Here is a 22,298-nt window from a genome sequence, read left to right on the forward strand (position 1 = left end):
AACAACTTTTTTTTGTATGTAATAATTCTGACCAGCAGGGTTTGAAAAAAATTGGTGAGTTCCTCGTTTTTGTTTTTTTCTTTTTGTGCATTAAGTTGGCAAATCAGATCGAGGAAAATCTGTTCTGCAAAGACTTTCCAGCAACAATTCTTGTGCCTTAGAAGAGAAACGTGTGCTTGATCTTTTTTTCTGCTCAAACTGATATAAGAAAAAGTCTTGCGCGTAGCTGACGTCAATGAAGAAAGCTGGTTTTTTAAGACAAGTCATCAGCCAGTTCAATCCGCCTGTCTTTTTGTAAAGAAAACTCCAAGCAAGGTCCTCCGGGGCTTAAAGAGTAAGCCCGGGACATGGCACACTAGAAAAGGTATGAGGCAGTAAGAATGAAAGAGGCTCCATTGTGTAAGGCCATCTTTGTATTCCTTGAAGTCTTTCCTTACTGGAAAATCAGGGATCCACAGTCACGACCATCTGTTGCCAGTCCAATCAGTAGACCTTGGATCCCAATATCTTTTTAGCCCTCGTGAAAACTAAAAAGAAAACAAAATAAAAAACAAACGTTCCAGATCTTGTCATACCCATTCCTGCACTGGCCGTTTGTAATAGGTTACGTTCTGTTGCACCCCTTTGTTCTTAAATTGGAAAATAGTATATACCAAGACCAAGATGCACAGGGACAAGATACAAGGGATGACCACTGCTATAGCATTTACGGTGCTAGGAACGTCATTAATTGTCACCATAATATCCACATCGTCATGCAGCGGGTGTCGGTCTTTGCTGCTGTCCACATCTTTTTGGTTGCAACCCATCCAGTCTTTGACGATGGACCTTGGGTAGCCCGTTTCCACAGACAGCTTCTGATTATCAAACTTCCAGTATTCCTTTCCTTTGTAGAAATAGGTGTAAGCTGTCAAAGACAAAACATTCATAATTAGTTTCTCCACACACAGTCATACAATTACTTGGAATTCTTAGTAAATTTTTAAAGTATATTATCCAGTCACAAACATAGAACAGTAGTATTGTTTTCCATGTGAATAAGCTGGAATCCACAAATCTAATTATCATGTATTAGTCAGTTCTCATCAAACTGTAGGACAATTCCGTTCTGGTCAACAGCCAATCCACTCATTTTGAATTATTTGGTTTGTGTGTCCGACCAGAACTTATTTCTGATCCTTTGTCTAAAGGCTCATACACATGTGCGTCCTTTACACCCAACTATTGTCCAAACTTGTTCTGTTGGACAATAGCTGGACGTGTGTACATGTGGCAACTGATAACAGGCGGTTCACCCGCTGATATTGTGCAGTTGGCCACGTGTGAACAAGTGTGTACAAGTCCTTTGAGTGACATGCGCTTGTTTCGAATGCGGCCATATTGTGCAGACCGTTGTTCGTGCACAGCATGCAAATGAGTTGGTCATGCAACTGCTTAGTCTTGCGGTCAGTCATGTCGGCGGGTTGGTTGCACGCTATTGTTGGACATGTCTATGAGCCTTAAATAGCTTTCTTTGCCTCTTATCTGCTAAGCTTGTGATAACTTTTTTGAGCAGAAGTCAGGTGGGAGAGCAAGACAAGGGAGGAAAGATAGACATTTTTTTCAACTCTGCATCACAAGTCATAAACTGCTACTAATCAGTCTTTCTGATGTGTCCCGTACAAGGATGCTCGGATACCCCTTTTTAAAATCCGAATTTATCCGGAGTGGCCTTTAAATTGCTCCCAAAACATTTTTTAAGGTAAATGATGCATGTAGCATCATGTTTTTTTTAAAGAGAAACACTAATTGATTATTTGGGGAGTTAAAATACAACACAAAAAAAATATCCGGTTCCAGACAGCCCACATTGTGTCCAAAGTCCAACCGCACAACTGGGACATGACAGTTTTCAGCCCAGACATCTCAAAAAAATTATGCAGCAATTGTGTTTTGGCTTAAATATAGGTGATATCAGCACAGCAGCAGTGGCCTGTGGCACCCTGGTGGTGGGAGCAGCACAGGCAGCAGGAGCAGGGCAATGCAGCAGCAGCAGGTGTAACGTGTGCCAGGAGCATGCCGGATGTCGTACGTGGCACGTGGCATGTGTACGTGGCACATGTACGTGGCATGTGGCACATAGCGTTGGTACCACGGCTGTAAAATAAATTGTGAACCAGGCGGCTTAGTTAGTAATAGTTAACAATCAGGAGGAGCCAGGAGGTTGTGGTGGTGGTGGTAAAGGGTGGTAAGGCAGACATAGTGATTCCCAGCCACTTCATGTCCCCCTCTTGCCAACAACAGGGAAAGACTCGCCCAACAGGGTCTGGCAGCGTTTTTTCCTTGCACGAGAAGCGGTGGAGGACTGGCTGCCTGAACAGGCCTCAGTGTCGGCAGGAGTGGCAGAGGGGGTTCTGGTGCTCTGAGTCTGACCACTGCCAGCGCCAGCTTGCTTCAGCCAGATGACGTGGGGTACTTGTACTTTATTAAAATCGGGGTTGGACTTTGCTGTCTATCACTCCGTGCTGATTTGCTTTAGAGTAGAAGACCAACTGTCTGTCAAACTGACACTGCTCAGCACAGCAGCACTGCAGTAATCTGTAGTAAGATAACACAGTACTACTATAACAACTAACTAGCACTGCAGTACTAACTACACAATAACACAGTAGTTCTATTCCCTAACCTATACTCAGTGGCGTAGCTAAGGAGCTGTGGGCCCCGATGCAAGTTTTACAATGGGGCCCCCCAGGCACTCTATACATAACAATTGATACGGCGCACCAAAACCTGACAATGGCAACTACAGTGTCAGAGGTGCAAGAAGGGGATGGGGAAGAGCTTGTTAATGATTACCACTACTCAATGTATATATAGAAGTGATTATTATGAGCACAGGACCAATAGAGAGCTAATACTGTAGTTGAGGAAGGGCCCTTTGGGGCCCCTCTGGCCCAAGGGCCCCGATGCGGTCGCTACCGCTGCACCCCCTATTGCTACGCCCCTGCCTATACTGTAGCTAAGGCTAATAGCAGGCCAGCAGCAGCAGGCAATGGCCTGCACACACACAGGACCTAGCAGCTGCTGCAGCACAGAGTCTGATTCACTGTCACTGAATGAAATCAAGCTAGCTAACTAATAAACAATAGAACAATAGTGTAGTGAAGGTGTTTAGCAATGAAAAGCTTTAAGTTTATCACTGTATACAGCACTTGCTAGGCCAGCAGCACTAGAGCATGTTTCTCAGTGAGCAGTCACAAGCAAGGACGAGATTTCTCATCATGGCACCCCTCCTTTATGTACAGGGGGGGGGGGGGGGGGGGCTGGCCAGGGTTCCCTTCTGTGATTGGGTGCTAGGACTTAGGTTGGGAGCCCTCTGATTGGCTCAATGAGGTCAGGAGGGGCTGGTCATGGATGTCATCTCCTTAGTTACAGTATCCGGATTCGGATATCCGACCTCAGTATCCAACCGGGTTCCGAATTTCAGATAGATATCCGAGTTTACTCGGATAGCGCTATTCGGATTTGAAAACTTACCTCCTCTCAGGAAAAAAAAAATCTCAATTGTGAGGATAAGAACTGTAATTTTATTGAGCCAAATGAACAAAACTGTCATATGCTGCAAGGCATTTCTTAGGACTACATTCCCGCTCCTTCAGGCATATAAAGTCTCCAATGCGACCAAGGGACTACGCTCTACTATGGCTCTTTGGATATTTTGCTCTCTGTATATGCCTAAAGAAGCAAGAGCCTAGTCCAGAGAAACTCCCAAGAGAGTATTGTTCTCCGCCACTCAGGGCCGGGCCGAGGCATAGGCTGGAGAGGCTCCAGCCTCAGGGCGCAGTGTAGGAGGGGGCGCAGAATTCATTCAGCTGTCATTCCTAATTGTGTATGAAGCAGAAAGAAATAAGAAAAGGGGATACATAGCAGTGACTGGAAGCCAGATAACTAGATATTAAGGTGTTGGGGAGGTTGTGGGCCATGTGGCGCCTCTTAGTCTAATAGCAATCAGTGTTTGATGGCTCGGGTGGCAGGGATGGAGGGGCGGCACTTTGGTGTCTCAGCCTTGGGTGCTGGAGTACCTTGTCCCGGCTCTGCCCACTCAACCGACTCCCGCGTGATTGACTCCCGCTCCGTCAGCCCTCAATGCCCCTCCCCGGGAACAGAACACAACTGAACAGCCTCGGGCCCCGCAATGTCGCCTGAGGGACCGGGTTCCAATCCCAGCCTGACAACATGCCTCGTATGTGTGTACAAGGCTTCAGCTGAACACAATGTGGTAATTTCAGTACGGCAACATAACTCTTATCAATGAGCTGACAGTATGAGTGAAGTATCGGAATGACTATCAACCTTTCCAGTAGCTTCCAAACCATTTATATATTTTTTCCTATTATGCTGTGCTTAAAGGGAACTGGAAGCGAGAAGTATATGGAGGCTGCGATGTTTGTTTCCTTTTTAAAACAAGACCAGTTGCCTAGCAGCCCTGCTGAGCTATTTGACCTCAGTAGTGTCTGAATAACAGCAGAAACAAGCAGGCAGCTAATCTTGTCAGATCTGACACTAATGTCAGAAACATCTGATCTGCTGCATGCTTGTTCAGGGCCTATGACTAAAAGTACTAGAGGCAAAGGATCAGCAGGATAGCCAGGCAACTGGTATTGCTTAAAACAAGGAAAGAAAAATGGCAGCCTCCTTATACCTCTCACTTCAGGTTTCCTTTAAAGAGAAGCCAAGCCAAAGCTCGGGTTCAGACACACATACTTACCTAAGGAGAGGGACACCTCTGGATCCTATAGATGCTCCCCGACGAGTCCTCCTCCTTCTTGCTGCTGCTCATTGGGACCCTACTTAACATCGGGGCCACGCTCCTCCTGGCATGAGCATGTTTGTGCTACAACCGTGCGAGCAGTAGTTCCAGCTTACTGGGCAGGTGTGGCCTGTACTCCAACAGATGTAGTAGGGCCATTCTAGTGTCTAGGCACGCAGCCCCAATGTTCTTGCTGACAAGCCCTTGTCAGTCATTTTTAGGGGATCCGTGCTTGGGGAAGCGTGACTGAAGGATGGCATGGGAAGCCTCTATAGGATCCAGAGGCTTCCCTTTTCATAGGTAAGTATGTCTTTTTGTATCCGAGGTTTGCCTCGGGTACACTTTAATGCTATTGACCATAGATGAAATTTGAGTTTCATCCCACTTTAAGGCACACTTTTAAGGAATGGCATGAATGATATGTTGTTTGTACTCACATCCTTCTTTGCTCACAAAAGCTCCTTGGGGGGCTTCAGGAATTCCTTTCCATACAGTTATGGATTTAGGGTAGCCGGGATCAGCCGCTTTCTTCTCTTCATTGTAGCGCCAGTATCTGTCTCCCTTGAAGAAGTAGGTCTTGCCAACAGGCTCCCACCGTAGAGCTGTGTCAATACCTTCTCGAGGAAGACAATTTCCCAACTCCACCAAGCTGTGGGGATAGCCAGGCTCCGCTGTCACTTCCTTGAAGACCCAATATTTGTCTCCTACAAAGCAAAGGGAGAATGTGTTCACAAACATTTGGTCCATAAAGCCTTCTATCTCAGTAACCTACAGTCATTCATTGTGGAAGCTCTAGAACAGGGGTGTCAAACTCAATCACATAAGGGGCAAAAATCTAAAACACAGTCTAAGACGTGGGCCAAGATTTATTAAGATCAACATTTATTGTCTCAAACAACTGGCGTGACTGAGAGCCTGCTTCTTCACTTTGCAGAGTAGCGTAACGGAGCAGTTTAATATTTATCTGCTCCAGTGCTGCGTCAGGATTCCTTCTTGACTTATACTCTTGACAGCCATACCTCTGGCTCTGAATGCATGTCACGATCACACGTGATCGGAAGCTGGGGGTATGGAAACACAGAGCGTGCAGCTGCCCGGAAGAACAAAATAAACCTGACGCATCGCCAGAGCAGGTAAGTATTACACTGCTCAGATGTGCTACTCTACAATGTGGAGAGAGGATGGGGGTGTTTGTCTAGGTGTGTGTGTGTGTATTTTACCAGCCACACGAGGGAGTTTGGATCTTGGATCCCTATGAGGAGGCTGTATCATAATTTCATTGTGGGGTTCCGTGGGTTATTACTGCATCCGGGGCTCAAGAAGACAATGTTTCAACTGGAAATCCTGTCACTGGCAAGCTCCTCTGGATGGGATGGCACAGTGTGCTGTTGTTGGTTTACTGCCTACTATGATGCAATGGAGCTCTTGAGGGCAACATAAAATGGCAAGGAGAGCCGAATTTGGTCTGCGGGCCCTGTGTTTGACACCTGTGCTCTAGAACAACAAGAGGAAGTGACTAGGCAATGTTGCCTCGCCTGTTAAATAAGCCTTGGTAGAAGAAACACAGAATTAAAAGCATATAACACGCTTGGGAGCCTCTGTGAGGCGAAGACCCTTAACTGAGATGTAGGTATCACAGTGGTAAATAGATGATTTATTTGCATGAAAGAATGTGCATGCAAGTGTGCAGAGGGTTAACTGATCTTGTGGATTTGTTGGCCACACCCCATTTTGCACTTGTCTTATGTCCTAACTTGAGGTGAGGAGCCTCCATCCTGTGTTTTTTTTTTTCTTGTAACTTATCCTTGTGAGCAGGATTTCATCCAGGGCAGGGGCGTAGGAATAGGCCCTGCAGCCCCTGCGCCCGCGGGGGGGCCCGCCCCCCCCCCCTGGGGCCCGCTTGGGGCCGTTTTGTGGGTGCTGGAGGGGTGGCAGCATGAGGGGAAAGCCTTGCCCACAGTCGGCGGGGAGAGGGGTAGTTCCCCCCTCTCCCTCACCTCGGGGCTCTCCCCTCTGTGCTCCCCTCCAGCTCTTTAGTGTGTGGGGCTGTGGGCAGCGGGCAGCGAGCGGCGGGCAGATACATACCTGCTTCCGTGCGTTCCATCGACGACTTCTCCCTCTAGCGGCTGACGTCACTTCCGGAAGTGACGTCAGCCGCTAGAGGGAGAAGTCTCCGATGGAACGCACGGAAGCAGGTATGTATCTGCCCGCCGCTCGCTGCCCGCTGCCCACAGCCCCACACACTAAAGAGCTGGAGGGGAGCACAGAGGGGAGAGCCCCGAGGTGAGGGAGAGGGGGGAACTACCCCTCTCCCCGCCGACTGTGGGCAAGGCTTTCCCCTCATGCTGCCACCCCTCCAGCACCCACAAAATGGCCGCGAGCGGGCCCCGGGGGGGGGGGGGGGCGCTCAGAAAATCTGCAGGGGGGCCCGGTGGGGCCTAGTTACGCCCCTGATCCAGGGCTATACAGTGCACATGGATGTATGTTATTAGCTCCCTTGTGGGATTAGTTTGATGCACTGTCCCAAGAACGGGCATTAGGATATGTGCTCCTAATCTTTTGGTAGGTTGATGCACTGTATGCTTGCACTATGCATATTATAGGGCAAGAATTAGGACACCTACAAATACTGGGGAACCTCTGTGCGGCGTATGTGACTACACAAGAGAATATATTATTTTGTAACAAAGACCCCAGCTTTTAACTTAGCTGTAGGGATAGCAGTGGTTCTTGGGTGACTGTTTTACATGAAAATATTTGCATGTGAGTTTGCAAGGGGGTAACTGATTTAGCCTTGGTATTGGGATTGGATTAATGTGCGAGCAGGTACTCTGTTACTGCAACATTACATATGCAAAATATAACTGAGATATGTTGTAAAAGATTAGGGTAAATAGCAAGGTAAATGAAGATGTATTTCTTATTTGCTTGGACGTAGGCTGTAAAATGTACCTGAACTGTCACGTGACAGGAAGTCTGATTCACACACTTGCTGGTAATATTGCTGTGTGCAGGTAGCGCATGGCAATATTACTGATACTAACAGCAGCGGAGTGCCGTGCGTTGTGCAAGAAGTGCGACCAGTGGTACACAGGTAATGCATTAGTGTCTATGGTAACGTACATTGCCATAGCATAGCCATAGCGCTTTGTGTTACCCAAATATCACAAGTTGAGCTTATTGCCAAACACTCGGTACACTATCGCCATCCGTTAGTACCGGTAATTTTGCTGTACGCTGCCTGTGCATGCCAATCTTATTGTCAGTATGTTAATTGGGTCCATAATAAGATAAACATGGTTTAATAGTGTATTAGTTCTCGTAATAACGTGTCTGAGGTCCTGTTTTATTTATTTGTATTGTAAGAGTTAAAAAAAAAGTGCTTTTATGGATGCAAATGAGGCAAAACGCTTCTTTTTGGCTGAAAATGTACTGCTGATAACAAGACAGGACTGGAAAGTTCATACAGCTATTGTTTCTTTTTTTTAGCAGCTGAATGAAGCAGATTTTACATCAAACTGTCATGACTGTTTGTTTACAATTCATTTTTAGAAATGCAGCCCTGAAACTGTAAATAAAAATATGAGACTCCATACCACGTGAGCGCGTTCACCAGCGTTCACCAGCAGCGCTCGCACAGCCGCAGAGGATCACGACCTAGTGAGGTTGGCATCTCCAACTGATGAGATCCTGGGACACCAGAGCTGCGGCGAGGGCACAGGACGGCTGCCAGGGGCTGGAGGAAGCCCCCAGTAAGCAGATTTATTTTATTTTTTTAAAATCATCAGACATTCCCTTTAAACAGGTAGCTAAGATTTAGTTTTCATATATATTTACTTACTTACCAAAACTTAAACAAAATTAGGTTTAAAAATGCCATAAATAAGATACCAAAGAGATGGGGTCTTGAATAAAAAATTAAAACTAATACCTTTAAAGAAGACAAACTTGCCATCCGACCGCTCATACGCTGCGTCTATTTTGGGCGGCAGTCCCTTCCAGAACTGTTCGATCTGCATTGGATAGCCTTCCTGCACCTTATTATTACGCAGCCGCCAGAACCACCGATCCTGGAGGAGATAACAGAAATCACATGTTAGTCTGTTGGCTTATAATACCTGATACATGGGCTGAACAAGACATCAGTCTGCATGGGAATTAGTGTTGCTCATCTGTAAAAGAACTCTGGGAGAAGCATGTGATCAGTTTGGATCAGCTAATAGATACCCAAGGCTCTGGTTTGCTTTGATCCCCTCTATCAGAGTCCTGATGAACCCAGCACTGGTGAAAAACATGGATCTTTCGAGGGCAAATAGTCTAAGCGACTATTGATCTTCACCAAAGTATTCCGCATGGGCTGATGGATTTCTGCTAGCAGCCTGTTTCTAAGAGAGGGCAATGCATGTGTCCGCCCAGGGCGCAGTGCAGGAGGGGGGGCACTGTGAAGGAGGGGGAAGCAGCCGGCACACTAACACAGCCACTCCTCAGGCCCCCCCTTCTGTGCTCCCCCCTAAAGGTGCCCATACACTTATAGATATGCAGCAGATTCGACCATCAGATAGATTTCTGTCAGATACCTATCAGGTCGAATCTGACAGGAATGTATCTGATGTGTAGGAATCGAATTTCAATAGATTTCAGAATGAAATCGATTGAAATTCAATCGAAATGCAGTGTTGCACCATTCGATCCAATGCAACCCTATGGGCCATCGATCAGCTGCCAGCAGCTGATTGACCCAGATTTTCCGTCCGGACCGAACGATCACATCAATCGAAATCGGCCGGAAATCGATCGTTCTGCTGATCGATCATGCTTTCTGCTGCATTGGATTCTAGTCGATTCGATCAAAACGGTCGAATCGGCCGTCGATCGATGGCTAAAATCGACCAGTGTATGAAACCCTTAACATTGCAGAGTTTTAGCAGCAGGCACGGGTGCCCGGGAACACTTACCTCTTCCGGGCTCCATGCGATAGAGCTCCACATGCCGCTGGGCCAAATTAGTAGAAGTAGAGTGAGCGGCGCTGGAGACAGAGAAGCCTGGCAGCACATGGAGCTCTATCACATGGAGCCCGGAAGAGTAAGTGGTGAGTAAGTTTTCCCCGTCACAAGCGCCTTCTATGGAAACTCTGCAATAAGAAGGCGGAGCACAGAAGGGGTGCCCAAAAGAAAGGGAGTGAGGAGTTGAGCTCCCCTCCCCGTGGCTGTGTTAGTGTGCTCGCTGCTTCCCCCTCCTGCACTGTAATCCCAGCCTGAGGGCATCTATACCTGGCTACCTATACTGGAGGCATCTATACCTGGATACCTATACTGTAAGCACCTATACCTGGATACCTATACTGGAGGCACCTATACCTGGATACCTATACTGGAGGCACCTATACCTAGATAACTATACTGGGGGTACCTGTACCTAGCTACCTATACTGGGGGCACCTATACCTGGCTACCTTTACTGGGGGCACCTATACCTGGATACCCATACTGGGGGCACCTATACCTGGATACCTATACTGAGGGAACCCATACCTGGCTTCTTATACTGGTGGAAGCTATACCTGGCTACCTATACTGGGGGCATCTATTCCTGGCTACCTATACTGGGAGCACCTATACCTGGCTACCTATACTGGGGGCAGCTATATTTTGATACCTGTACTAGGGGCACCTATAGCTGGATACCTATACTGGGGACACCTATACCTAGCAACCTATACTGGGGGCACCTATACCTGGATACCTATACTGGGGGCAATCACTCACTTGTTCATTCACAGTGATTTTATTCTATGCAACGTGACTTTAACATACTACACTATTGCAGGCTCTCAATTTCCTTTTTGTTTTTAGAGGCAACCTGATGAACAGTTAATAAATTCACGTTGTGCGATTGCAGGTGAGCACGCATTTTTTCATGTAGGGAACAGGAATTTCCTGGCACTACAGCACATCAATACCCAATGTGGCTTTTTCTATATATATCAGGCCTGGTAACTTTGTGTATTCTTTGTCACGTTGTGACTTTGTGGACCTGCACAAGTAAGCCATGACTCACATACATCTGGAACCAGGCCCAGGGGCATTAGAAAGTAGGAAGATTTTGGCACCTACACAACCCCCGTGAGTAATCACCAGAGAAAGAGCAGCCTTAAAATACCCAAAGAACAGCATGTGATGTTATTATATCATTATGCAAATAGATTCAAATGACTAGCTCACCGTAAAATAGAGAAACATCTGTTCAGGTTACGGTGGCTGCTGTCGCAGTTGTAGACGGCTTACCTTGAAGACAAACATCTCTCCTCTGAACAAAGCCACAGTATTGAAATTTCCGTCACATATATTTGGCCTGTTGCCCGGTTGGGCGGGCTTTTCTCCAGATGGGGGGCGGGGTCTTGGTTGTCTTTCGTGCTTTCTCTCTGATGTTGACTGTATCCTGCGTGGTGGGAGTGTAGGCAGCGGTCTTGTAGGTTCAAGTGTTTCTGCTGGGGGACCTTGAAAAAAAAATTAAACATCAAGAGACATTAAAAGCAATGCAAAGAAACACATGGAGAAATCTATAGATCTGAATTTCCAAACTAAACTATACTGTCTTCTGCTGTGTATCCAGCAGGTGGCAGCAGAGTCCTGAAAGCCATTATAGCTGTAGCAACCTTAGCTTGCTTCCAACTGCAAAAACTTTAAAGCCCGATTTAGTGCTCCGATCCAGTGTTACAAAAAGAGCTCTGCAGCACCTATCAATGCTTATTACACTTATTTAATGAATATAAAATGTCCCTGTAATATTACTCCCTGTAGCCATATCTGTGGCAGGGCTGGATTTGTGTAAAGCCCTTCTGCTTTTTCCGCCCTAGGCCCTGACCTTTCCAGAAATCCAGCCCTGTGTCTGCCATACAGTAATAACTGACAGTGGGTGGAGTATCAAGCATCATCCTAACAATTCACTATGTGGTGACATTAGAAACCTTGCCACTGCTTTACGCTCCTGGTAATTATCTTGGTACGGGAGAGATGGCCGTTGATTGAAATTGTATGTCAAAGAAAGGGCAGTAGGACACCTCTGATCTTCCCATACCTGATTTTTACCATTAACATTTTATTAACATGCAAAGAAGAAAAGGTCAAAGGGTCATTATTTCTGCTTTGTTTTATAGCTTAAAAGACAAAGTGTGATTTTTAAACTGCAAATATAACAGAATGATGCAATGTTGTAAAAAAAAAAAAGCTATATAACTGAAAATAAAAATATGAAACTATTTTCTTTGCTACTAATGGTCTATTCATTATCCACACTACATATACAATTCATTATAAGTTTAGTTTTGTTCGATTTTTCGCTTTAAATAATGGTTTGCTTTAAATAATGTCCTATTGAGTGAGTGAGTAAAAAGATCCATGCCTGAAGTGGACCGCTGAAATGCGTGGCCGGTATTACAGTCTCTTTATTAGCTGCCAGCACAGTAAATTTCCATTTTATTTTCCCTTTGTGCCAATTTGCCAGAGAAACAAAACCCAGCCAGGACAATCTGTGTCGTCTTGTTCCTGCGCAGTGACTCACAAAGGTTGGTGGGGCTGTCTGCGTTGGCGGTCACGTTGGATTACATATGAGGCTGAGGACTGTGTGGGCCACAAAAGCAACTGTTGAACGGTGACAAAGTGCCATGCAGCCCATATAAGGAGGCCGTGCACCAACCCAGGCAGCACTTCTGCACAGGAACTTTACAAGGCGTCAATATTTTTATACGCTCTATGATTGCTCAGATTACCGCCTCACGTTTTCACTTGCTGAAAGTGCAGCGTTTCAGTCTAACTATTTCCTTGCTGTTACAGAAAAATGTGCGTTCGCTTCTTTATAAAGAGACAACATCTTAACCTTATAAAGGGCAGAAATAACCCGAAGCAGGCAATATGGGTGCCCGCTAGCGGCAGAAGTTTGGGTGCTGCTATAGGCGCCTATTGAAATATCGGCATTGAGGGGTAATTTGCGCACCCAAGGTACTCGATAAATAGCGGCCATTGATGACCAAATTATGCCTCAATGTGATAGTCCAATAGGTGCCCGAGAAATTGGCGGGGGGGGGGGGGTTAAGTTCAGGCTGGGGGGTTCAAGTTAGACGTCCGTTCAGGGTGTTTATGCGGGGGCGGGGGGTGTTTAGGGTTAGGCATCAGGTAGGAAGTTTAAGTGGGGGGAAGGGGGTTAGGCGTTAGGTAGGTAGTCTGGGGGGGTTAGGGTTAGGCATTATGTAGGACGTGTGTGGGGGGGAGGGGTTAGGCGTCATGTAGGACGTTTGTGGGGGATGGGTTAGGTATCAGGTAGAAAGTCTGTGGGGGGGAGGGGGTTTAGGTGTCAGGCAGGAAGTTTGTGTGTGGGGGGAGTGTGTAGGGTTAGGGGTCAGGTAGGTAGTTTGTGTGTGTGTGTGGGGGGGGGGAGTTAGGGGTCAGGGGGAGGGTTCTGTGTGAGAGTAGGGTTAGGTTTAGCCCTAGAAAAATATCGGTATTTAATATATCTGCATTTAATACTGATATTTTTCTATCGGGATTACTGGACACCCAAATTTCCATGCGCCTTTTTTCGATATGTGAAAAATAAATATATAAGTGCTGTATGACTATATATGTGTATACATGGCAAACAGATAATATGAAACACCCTACCATCTCTAATCAAAATGTAAAAGAGGTCTAGGACTTTGAAGGGTGATTAACGTCAAAAAGATATGAAGTTTACTGGAATAGATATCTGGGATCAAGAGGAAGTTAAAAAAATTATTTTATCAACCTTTTCCGGACCACCGTAGTTGGTATTTACATCCTGTTTTTGGCTGTGTGGCTCTGACAGGACATAGATTCCAACTAATCACCATCCTGCACTCAGGCTGTCCTCACCGCTCGCGCTGCTGTTCTGTCACTTCACCCGCTCGCTCTGCTGTCAGTGACAGCAGAGCTTCCAGACAATTTTATTGGCTCCCGACCCCATGATTACTGTTAGCGAATCAGGGGAAAGGATAAGGGACCAGAGGTGTCCAGACCTGAAAGGGTGAATCCATTCATGTAAACACAGCGCACAATCAACATCAATGGTTAAAATGTCCACACAACCGTACTGACAAGTGGTTGCAGTGAGCCACAGAATTGGTCACAATCACATGGTGGGTATAAGTTATCACATTTGTATGGAAGTAAAACATACAAAATTGCACAGCCACCATTTTCGGAATTTAATTCCTTATATCTCCACTTCAAGGGATGTATGTGAAAATACTCTTTGTGTATAATATTGAATGCTAAGCATCGGGGCATATTATTATTATTATGATCATTATTATAATAATAATATCCCCTGCAACCCCTCCCCCCTCTTCCTAGTTGCGAGGGGTGGGGCCCAGGGCTTAAGTGAGCCTGGTCCTGGGGTGCAGACTCTGCACCCCAGGCACTGCAGAGCAGCGAGCTTAGTACTGTACCTCACCTAGCAGGTTCCACCGAGCCACTAGGTGATTGGCTATACAGCAACTACACTGAAGAGGAAGATAAGAGGACTTGTCCGCTTTTGGAACAAAGTACAGTATCCAGCTCCACTGCAGCTGCTCTGCAAAATTTGACAGAAGGTAGGGAAATTTCATAGTTGCACAAAGGATTTGGGGCAGCTTGCTGAATATTGGGGAGGGTGCAAATGCCCCTCCTCAGCATCCATCAGACCGACGTATGCCGATCCCTCATGGTTACCGTGTGGTTGTGTGACCAATTTTGAGGATCACAGCAACCACTTTTTTTGGTCATTTTAACTATTATATGCCAATTGTGCATTGTTCGTACATGAATATGTGAATAAAATGATATTGTCTTACTACCTACTGACCTTAGATATCTACTCCAGTTGACAATATATTTTTGACATTTATGCCCCTTAAGAGTCCCATACTGTTAGACAGCAAATAGACTGTATCCACCTGAAGAAGAATATTTGTCCTGATGAAATACATTATGTATTAATGCCTAGTTCTGCAAGAGTTGTCACTAAAGGGAAGCGGGAGGTGCAGCGTGTAAGGATGGTGACACCCATCGGTTGCAGAGTGCACAGTGGAACATAAACTCACCTATCCTTTGGCAAGCTCCTCCTTCGTTCTTCCTCAGGGAACAGAATATAAGCGGCAGTAGGGAGGGAGGCTGGACAGCACTGAAGGAGGAAGCGTGCTGAATGGACAGGTGAGATTACTTTCCCCTGTGCACTTTGCAAGATTGGAAAGAGGGAAAAAAGCACTCTAGCGCCACCATCTTGGCAAAGGCTTCTCTACTACTGCTGTTAGGGCAAAAGCTATCCTGGATGGGCAAAGGTCATATAACTCTACTATTTAGGGGAAAGGGCAGTGGGAAAAGGCCACCTAATACTGCTATAGTGAAGGAGGAGGGGCAGGTTCATTTTTGCCCAGGTCGCCATTTCACCCTAAAGCCACCCTTTGTCCCTCTGCAGATGGAGGTCATCGGCCTACTCCCGCACACCTTAAAGTGAACCTCCGGACTAAAAATCTACTCAGCAGAACTGAAAAGGCTTGGTGTTTCTTTAACACTTTCACAGCATCCGAACTTTGTTTTTCTTACCAAAGCATCATTTGTAGCTGCATTTTTAGCTAAGCTCCACCCATCAAAGAAAAAAAGCCCGGGCTTTTTTCCCCTGATGCTGTGCAGAGCATGATGGGATTTCCTATGTTGTTATTCACGTTGCCTAGCAACTGGGAGAGGTGCTCAGGACACAGGACAGTTGGAACTGTGTCTCATGCTCCCTGTCACCTCCTTTCAACCAAAAATATGGCTGCCATCCTGAAATCAAACATTTGCCTGTTCTTTTAAAACAGGGTGGGTAAGAGATTATATTACCTATCTATTTTAATTAACATGACTAATGTAACTTAATAACAGTATGTTTGTTTAGGCTGGAGTTCCTCTTTAATAGAATTGAGCGTGCATGCTTGGCTTGGATGAGCACTCATGTTTATTTGCTTTTCTCTGGCTTATCATGCCATGCAGATACAACAACCATCCAATGTCTACACTTTGTTTCAGTACAAACTGTCCGGATCTGAACACAAACCTTTTCCGTAAGCGAGAGCTGCCTTTTATGCAGAAAACTCACCGTATATTTTCTGAATTCCCTGTAAGTCGTCTTGTGGAAGCTTGAAATTGTGTGTTTCCATGTACTGATAGAAGGGGGCCATGATGGCGCTGGGGTCATTGGAGTGCTCCAGGCCCAAAGCATGACCAAGTTCATGGACGGCCACAAGGAAAAGGTCATTACCTGAAAAGAGGGCATAGCAAGGATGAGGCATAAGGAGCACAGTCAAAGCAGCATTTAGTCAATGGACTGGCTAGCAAAGTAAAAATCAAGAGAATTGTAAAATAATGCTATTAGTATTTGTAATACACAGATATACCATAACCCCTGGTCATTGCTCTGGAGCTCTGCCTGCTTCACTGTAAAGCTGCCTTGCATAGCTGTTAGCAGGAACTAAGATGGGAGTGATAACTTCCAGCTGTGAGTATGCAGAGCCAGCATCCCTCCTCTGTGTAGAACAACGGTGTCATAACAGTAAATCCAGTAAAATTGTAAAGGTGCCCACTAAGGGTACAATTTTCAGCAAAGAATGTCCCAAGCGATCATATAAATGCAATCAGAAATTTTTTTTTGTAATACATGGATTAAAGTGGAACTCTAGTGAAAATAATGTAATAAAAAAGTGCTTCATTTTTACAATAATTATGTATAAATGATTTAGTCAGTGTTTGCCCATTGTAAAATCTTTTAAATCCCTGATTTACATTCTGACATTTATTCCATGGTGACATTTTTACTGCTGGCAGGTGATGTAGCTGCTGCATTCTTTTTTGGCAGTTGGAAACAGCTGTAAACAGCTATTTCCCACAATGCAACAAGGTTCACAGACAGGAAACTGCCAGGAGTACCACGGTCCTCAGGGTTTCTTGTGGAAGGGGTTTCACCACAATATCAGTCATACAGCGCCCCCTGATGGTCTGTTTGTAAAAAGTAATAGATTTCTCATGTAAAATGGGGTATCAGCTACTGATTGGGATAAAGTTCAATTCTTGGTTGGAGTTTCTCTTTAAGTCACTATCAATACAAGGTGCCCATTATTAGTACAGTCTCCCATACGATCGCATTGGGTACAGTTAATGGTGCCAACTGATGACAAAAAATCGTTCTTTCAGAGCGATTCTTGTAGTTGTACTGATGCTAGCGGTTCACAGGTGCAAATCAGGGATGATCACCTTTAGCAATGAAAAGCATCTATACAAACGTTGACAACTTAGATCTAAGGCAAGGATCACACTTGGGAGAATCACATACCTTTTGCCGCAATGCAAAATCACATGTAAAACAAACGTAATGCTTTTCTATAAGGCCAGAGTTTTCAGGAGTCATCTGCGATTCTGTATAATGTTTAAAAAAGATGCAACCTGCACTACTTTACCGCACAACACATGTGATACTTCATTGAAATTCAATAGCTACTATAAAAAAGAAAACCTCAATCACACACAAACTCACATATCGTTAATGACAAGCATTAGCGTTAGCATAAAATTAGCATATTCAGAATCAGAATTCAAAATTGTGAAATTGTAATGCAAAATTTGGGAAAAAATTGTAATGAATTTTGTTTTTAACCGTAATCTGAAATTATTTTGTGTAATTTTTTTGCGTAATGTTGTGCCAAGTTCAGCAGTTAATAGCAAAGACCCCATACATGCTAATATAACCACAATTGCTACGCTTGTTAACCTCTTGAGGGCCACATGTTTATACCCCCATAGTGACCACGCAATTTTTTACAATTCCGCACTTCGCAACTTTAACAGTTTATTGCTCGGCCATACAACTTAGCACCCAAATTAATTTTACTTCCTTTTCTTCCCAATAATAGAGCATTATTTTGGTGTTATTTGATTGCTGCTGCTAGTTCTATTTTTTTTTTATTAATAAGAATAGAACAATTTAGTTTTTTTTTTACCCCCCCCCCCCCTTTAATTTGGCCCTAGACTGCGATCCATGCACTACACTACAGATACATTGGCATCAGCCCATGACAGGAATTAGAGTGTGAGCTCATCCGAGGGACAGTTAAGTGACAGGGCTGTCCTCTGTACAGCGCTGCGTTAGATCGCAGTGCTGTACGCATATACTGTATATCTGCTTGTTTGCAGTTACAATCAGTCTGCCAGCTCCGGCTGGCAGGCTGATCACGGATCCCCGCTTTGTTTATCCCACACAACGCACTTTGGTGCCAATCGGCGTTAGCCCGCCCCCATAGAGCCACGCTCCCACCACCAATCGGCGTTAGGCTGTCGGGAGCTGGTTAAAGCTAATGTAACCCCGGTTTAAAAAAAAAAGGCAGATACTCACCTAAGGAGAGGGAAGGCTCTGTCCTAATGAGCCATCCCTCTCCTCTCCTGATGCCTCCGGTGCTGCGCTGGCTCCTCCGTTCTCATCCCATGCCGAGGGGACTTCGGAAGTCTTCGGGAGCTGAGTCCTCCCGAAGACAGGCGGCGCACACGCGAGTGCGTCATAGAGGGCGCTCGCGCATGTGCAGTGTAGAGCGGCCCGTCTTCAGGAGCACTCGGGCTCACGAAGCATTTCCGAAAACTCCCTTCTGCCGGGAGACAGCGGTATTTGACCGAAACGGTCGAATAACGCTACGGGGGAGCCAGGACAGCAGTGGGCGCCGGGAGAGGAGAGGGAGTGCTCTATGGGACCCAGACCCTCCCTCTCCTTAGGTGAGTATCTGACTTTTTTTTTTTTTTAAACAGGTTCCTATTAGCTTTAAGGGAATAGTGGGAACAAGAAAAAAATGTTAAAAAGATCTTCTAGTTTTTGAGAAAATCTGTAAAATTACATTTTGCTGCGTAAAAACCCATTTTTCTTTAAAAATTTTAAAATCAGTTTTCTCAAAAACTGCAAGGTCTTTTTGAAAAAATATTTTTTGACTTATTCCCGCTATTCCTCTTAACATCTGTAGCATGCACGGAGGCTCTGGTATTAACTGTTACATTCAGCACAAAGCGAAATTATGTGTAATTATACAAAATTACAAATGGATTAGGCAAAATCAGTTGAACGTCAAAATTGTAATAACGTGTGACCGTAATTGCTAAATTTTATGCAAAATTTTATGCTAATAATCGAAATGAGCAGATTATGATCATCACTACATATCGTGCAGAAAACCGCTTGCGAGGAATCGTCTGCGATTTGCACAGATCCGAGTGTGATCCCTCCCTGACTCCTGAGCCTGAGCTGTGACATGGAGCACCTGAGTGGCGATTACCTATTCCTTCTTCCATTGGATCAGCTTTCACGTAGAAGCCTCAGACTATCCGGCTTGTTGCTACTGTTGCGGTTGTCAGAGTTTCCATAAATTGGCTTTGCCTCCTTGTTTTTTACGCTCTTAGTGAAAAGGAAATGGCCAATAACTCTCAATAAGTATTTTTGGGAGCCTGCTGAATCTTGATGTGTGTGTGCTCTGCGGCACTGAGCCGGTAATAATTTCATCATCATTAATTGAAGATCCCCACAGACAAATGCATAAAAGGACTATTTCAGATGGAAAAGCAGCAATAGAAATGACACAGAACTGAGAATCAGCGGAGAACATAACCAATCCAGCAAATCTGCACTGGATTTATTACATACTTGTCTATTTATAAGAAGCAACTAAGTTTGTTCACAACTTTTGTCATTCATAATTCCATGTTGGCTAATGTAGGATATTATTTTCATCTGACAGTTCCTCTACATCATCCCTGGGCATCCTATCAAAGGCCTTCCCTATAACATACTGCAAGTAGGCATTTGGGAATTTCACCATGAAAATTTGAGAACCGGAAATGTTTGGCGAGCCCCATTGACTTTAACTGCAGGCGAACATCAAAAACCTTTTAACCTCTTGGCGTTTAACTGTCGCAGGATTTTTGTACCAAAGAAGTACATTTTTTTAAAGCATTTTTTTATATTGTAAGATTTTTTGCAGACCGCTTGCAAGCTGTCTACAAGCATGTACACAATATTTTTTTTTAAAAAAGCAAATTTTTTATTTTTGTAAAAATAAAAAAAAAATTAATTACTTTAATGTTTGCTGTTTGGACAGTAGTGCTGCTCATAGCGTTTTCTTTTTTTTACACTTAGAATTTTTTATATTGGATTCAATATGAATGTTCGTATTGCATCCAATACAAAAATCTTAATTTGCTGCCTGATGTCATGACACTGCTTACGCCTAACAGCAGGGGGCGCACGCAGCGTCATCACAGGGACACACCAGGGGACATGTGATTGCCAAGGGACAAGAGAATACGTCGGGAATGCGCTCACAGGGAACCCATAAGGTGCCAGCAAGGGATCCTGCACGCCAGCAATGTGAGTAAATGTAATTACTGGACGAGCCTGACTTGTCCTTACCGTTCCTATTTTTTTATGGACAAGTCAGGCTCATCCTTAACGGTAGGGAGGTTAAAAAGGTGTACAAAGTGTACAAAAACTCAGACGGGGGATCAAGGGCAAAATTTTCCTCCAAAAATACGTATTTGATGCAGAGGCTTTTTTCATGTGTAAATGCCAAAAGCCACATACACTTTCAAGATTTTTCAAATAAGGGTCTTTAGAAGGGACAGCTTGTGTGCCTGCCTAAAAATTGTTATGTGCAGCCACTGTTTGAGGTGCCTGAAAAATGTAGCATTTACTGTCTCTGCCTAAACATTTTAAATTGTCACCACAGTATGTGAGGACTGAAAAATTGGGCAATTACCTGCCTGAAACATTGTTATTGCAGCCACACTGAAGGCCTGAAATATTTGGCAATTACCTGCCTATTGTTCTTGCAGCAACACTGGAAGCCAGAAAAATTGGGAAATGACCTGCTGAATAAATTTTTGAATTTCAGCCTCTGTGAGGGGTGAGCCACTCATCGGCCTGTGTATGCAGAGCAAACAGCAGTGCAAGTCCGGGGTGTCTTTTTGCCTTCAGGCATAACATCCGCAACACAGCATGACACTGCCGTTCCTACATAGTGGAACAGACACTGGGAAGCTTGGGGAGCACAGCGGAGGGTGCAGTGTAAGAGGAGGACCTGGCTGAGGAAAAGACAGTAGAGGAAGGCGAAGGAATAAGATAAGAAGAAGAGTTTTGCCTGCAAGCAAGCCATAGCGGTGCCTCCTATTCCACTTTACAGCGTAGCTAGAGATCATGGGGCCCCATAGCAAAACTTTCATGGGGCCCTCAGATGTAGCCATTCATGAGCAATGCCACCTGCCCCACCCTATGGATATGAGTTAATTGGGCAATTTACTTTCACATGCAATCAACACTGCAAATAGTTCATGGGCACTGAGACAAAGTGGGAGGAGAAACACAAGAAAGTTAATGGTGAATACATTAACTCTCCTGGCGGTTTATCAAAATCCGCCAGAAGGCAGCAAACCCGTGTTTTTTTTTTTTAAAAATGTTTCATGTAGTGAGACAAGGTCTCGCTACATGATAGCCGGCGATCAAAGAACGGGATCTCCTGGAGGGCTTCCCCCATCGCCATGGCGACAGGCGGGATGACGTCACCAACGTCATCGGCGTCGTGACGTCAAAGGGGACTCTGATCCACCCCACAGCGCTGCCTGGCACTTATTGGCCAGGCAGCGCACAGGGTCTGGGGGGGGGGGGCTGCGGCACTACGGATAGCGGCGGATCGGCGTGTAGTAGCGGCGGCGATCGGATTGCACACGCAGCTAGCAAAGTGCTAGCTGCGTGTAGCAACAAAAAAATTATGCAAATCAGTCCAGCGGGGCCTGAGCGGTGCCTTCCGGCGGCATAGCCCGAGCTCAGCTCGGGCTTACCGCCAGAAAGGTTAAGTACCACTTGGGCTCCCTTTGCTCGAGGACTCCATAGCAGCTGCTAAGGCTATTGCTATGCCCCTGCCCAGTGGGCAGTGAAGGTTATGTACCTTCCCTGTCCGTGTTTTGAAAACCAGGTGTCTGTGGTCAGATGGACCTTAGCCCTAACACTATGTGCCAGAGATCACCAGAGATTACCTGCTACTGCACATGTGGGTACAGGTCTGGGATGCTTGTCTGGAAAACGTATCTTCTTCCAGTTACCTTTCACTGTGGTGCTGCAATGTGTATACATTTTTTGAAGTCCTCAGGTTTAACCAGCTAGTATAGTAAAAGCTGGGGGGGCTAGCAGTCCTGACAAGCCAACTTACAGACGTTGGGCAAGGGGGATACCTGGCAACATCATGTTTTTCCACTCAAACATCTGAGGGATGGAACCCTGACTCTGTGGCAATGACCATAAAGCAGACAGGCTGGAAGGTGGAATGAAGGACAACTGGGAACCAGGGAGAGGAGGAGGGGAGGAGGTGGAAGGTAGAACACAAGGAGGCTGGCTTGCTCTTTGACAGCTTCTTTCTTTAAGAGCTTCCTGCCACAGGGCTTTGTGATGGGACTCCAGG

General features: G+C 45.4%; 1 protein-coding gene across 1 annotated transcript in view; it reads right to left on the minus strand.

The window, feature by feature from the left end:
- The window catches only part of MMP24 (matrix metallopeptidase 24), a 144,788-nt gene that overhangs the window by 243 nt on the left and 122,247 nt on the right, over nucleotides 1-22,298 (minus strand). The window contains exons 5-9 of the mRNA XM_068263897.1: nucleotides 15,920-16,081; nucleotides 11,074-11,285; nucleotides 8,721-8,859; nucleotides 5,227-5,493; nucleotides 1-907 (exon numbers count right to left, since the gene is read on the minus strand). The exon at nucleotides 1-907 is cut by the window's left edge and continues 243 nt beyond it. Coding sequence (XP_068119998.1) covers nucleotides 570-907; nucleotides 5,227-5,493; nucleotides 8,721-8,859; nucleotides 11,074-11,285; nucleotides 15,920-16,081 — 1,118 coding nt within the window. The 3' untranslated portion in view covers nucleotides 1-569. The remainder of the gene's footprint in view (nucleotides 908-5,226; nucleotides 5,494-8,720; nucleotides 8,860-11,073; nucleotides 11,286-15,919; nucleotides 16,082-22,298) is intronic.

Source organism: Hyperolius riggenbachi, chromosome 12 (genome assembly GCF_040937935.1).
Source record: "Hyperolius riggenbachi isolate aHypRig1 chromosome 12, aHypRig1.pri, whole genome shotgun sequence".
NCBI classification, from domain to species: Eukaryota; Metazoa; Chordata; class Amphibia; order Anura; family Hyperoliidae; genus Hyperolius; species Hyperolius riggenbachi.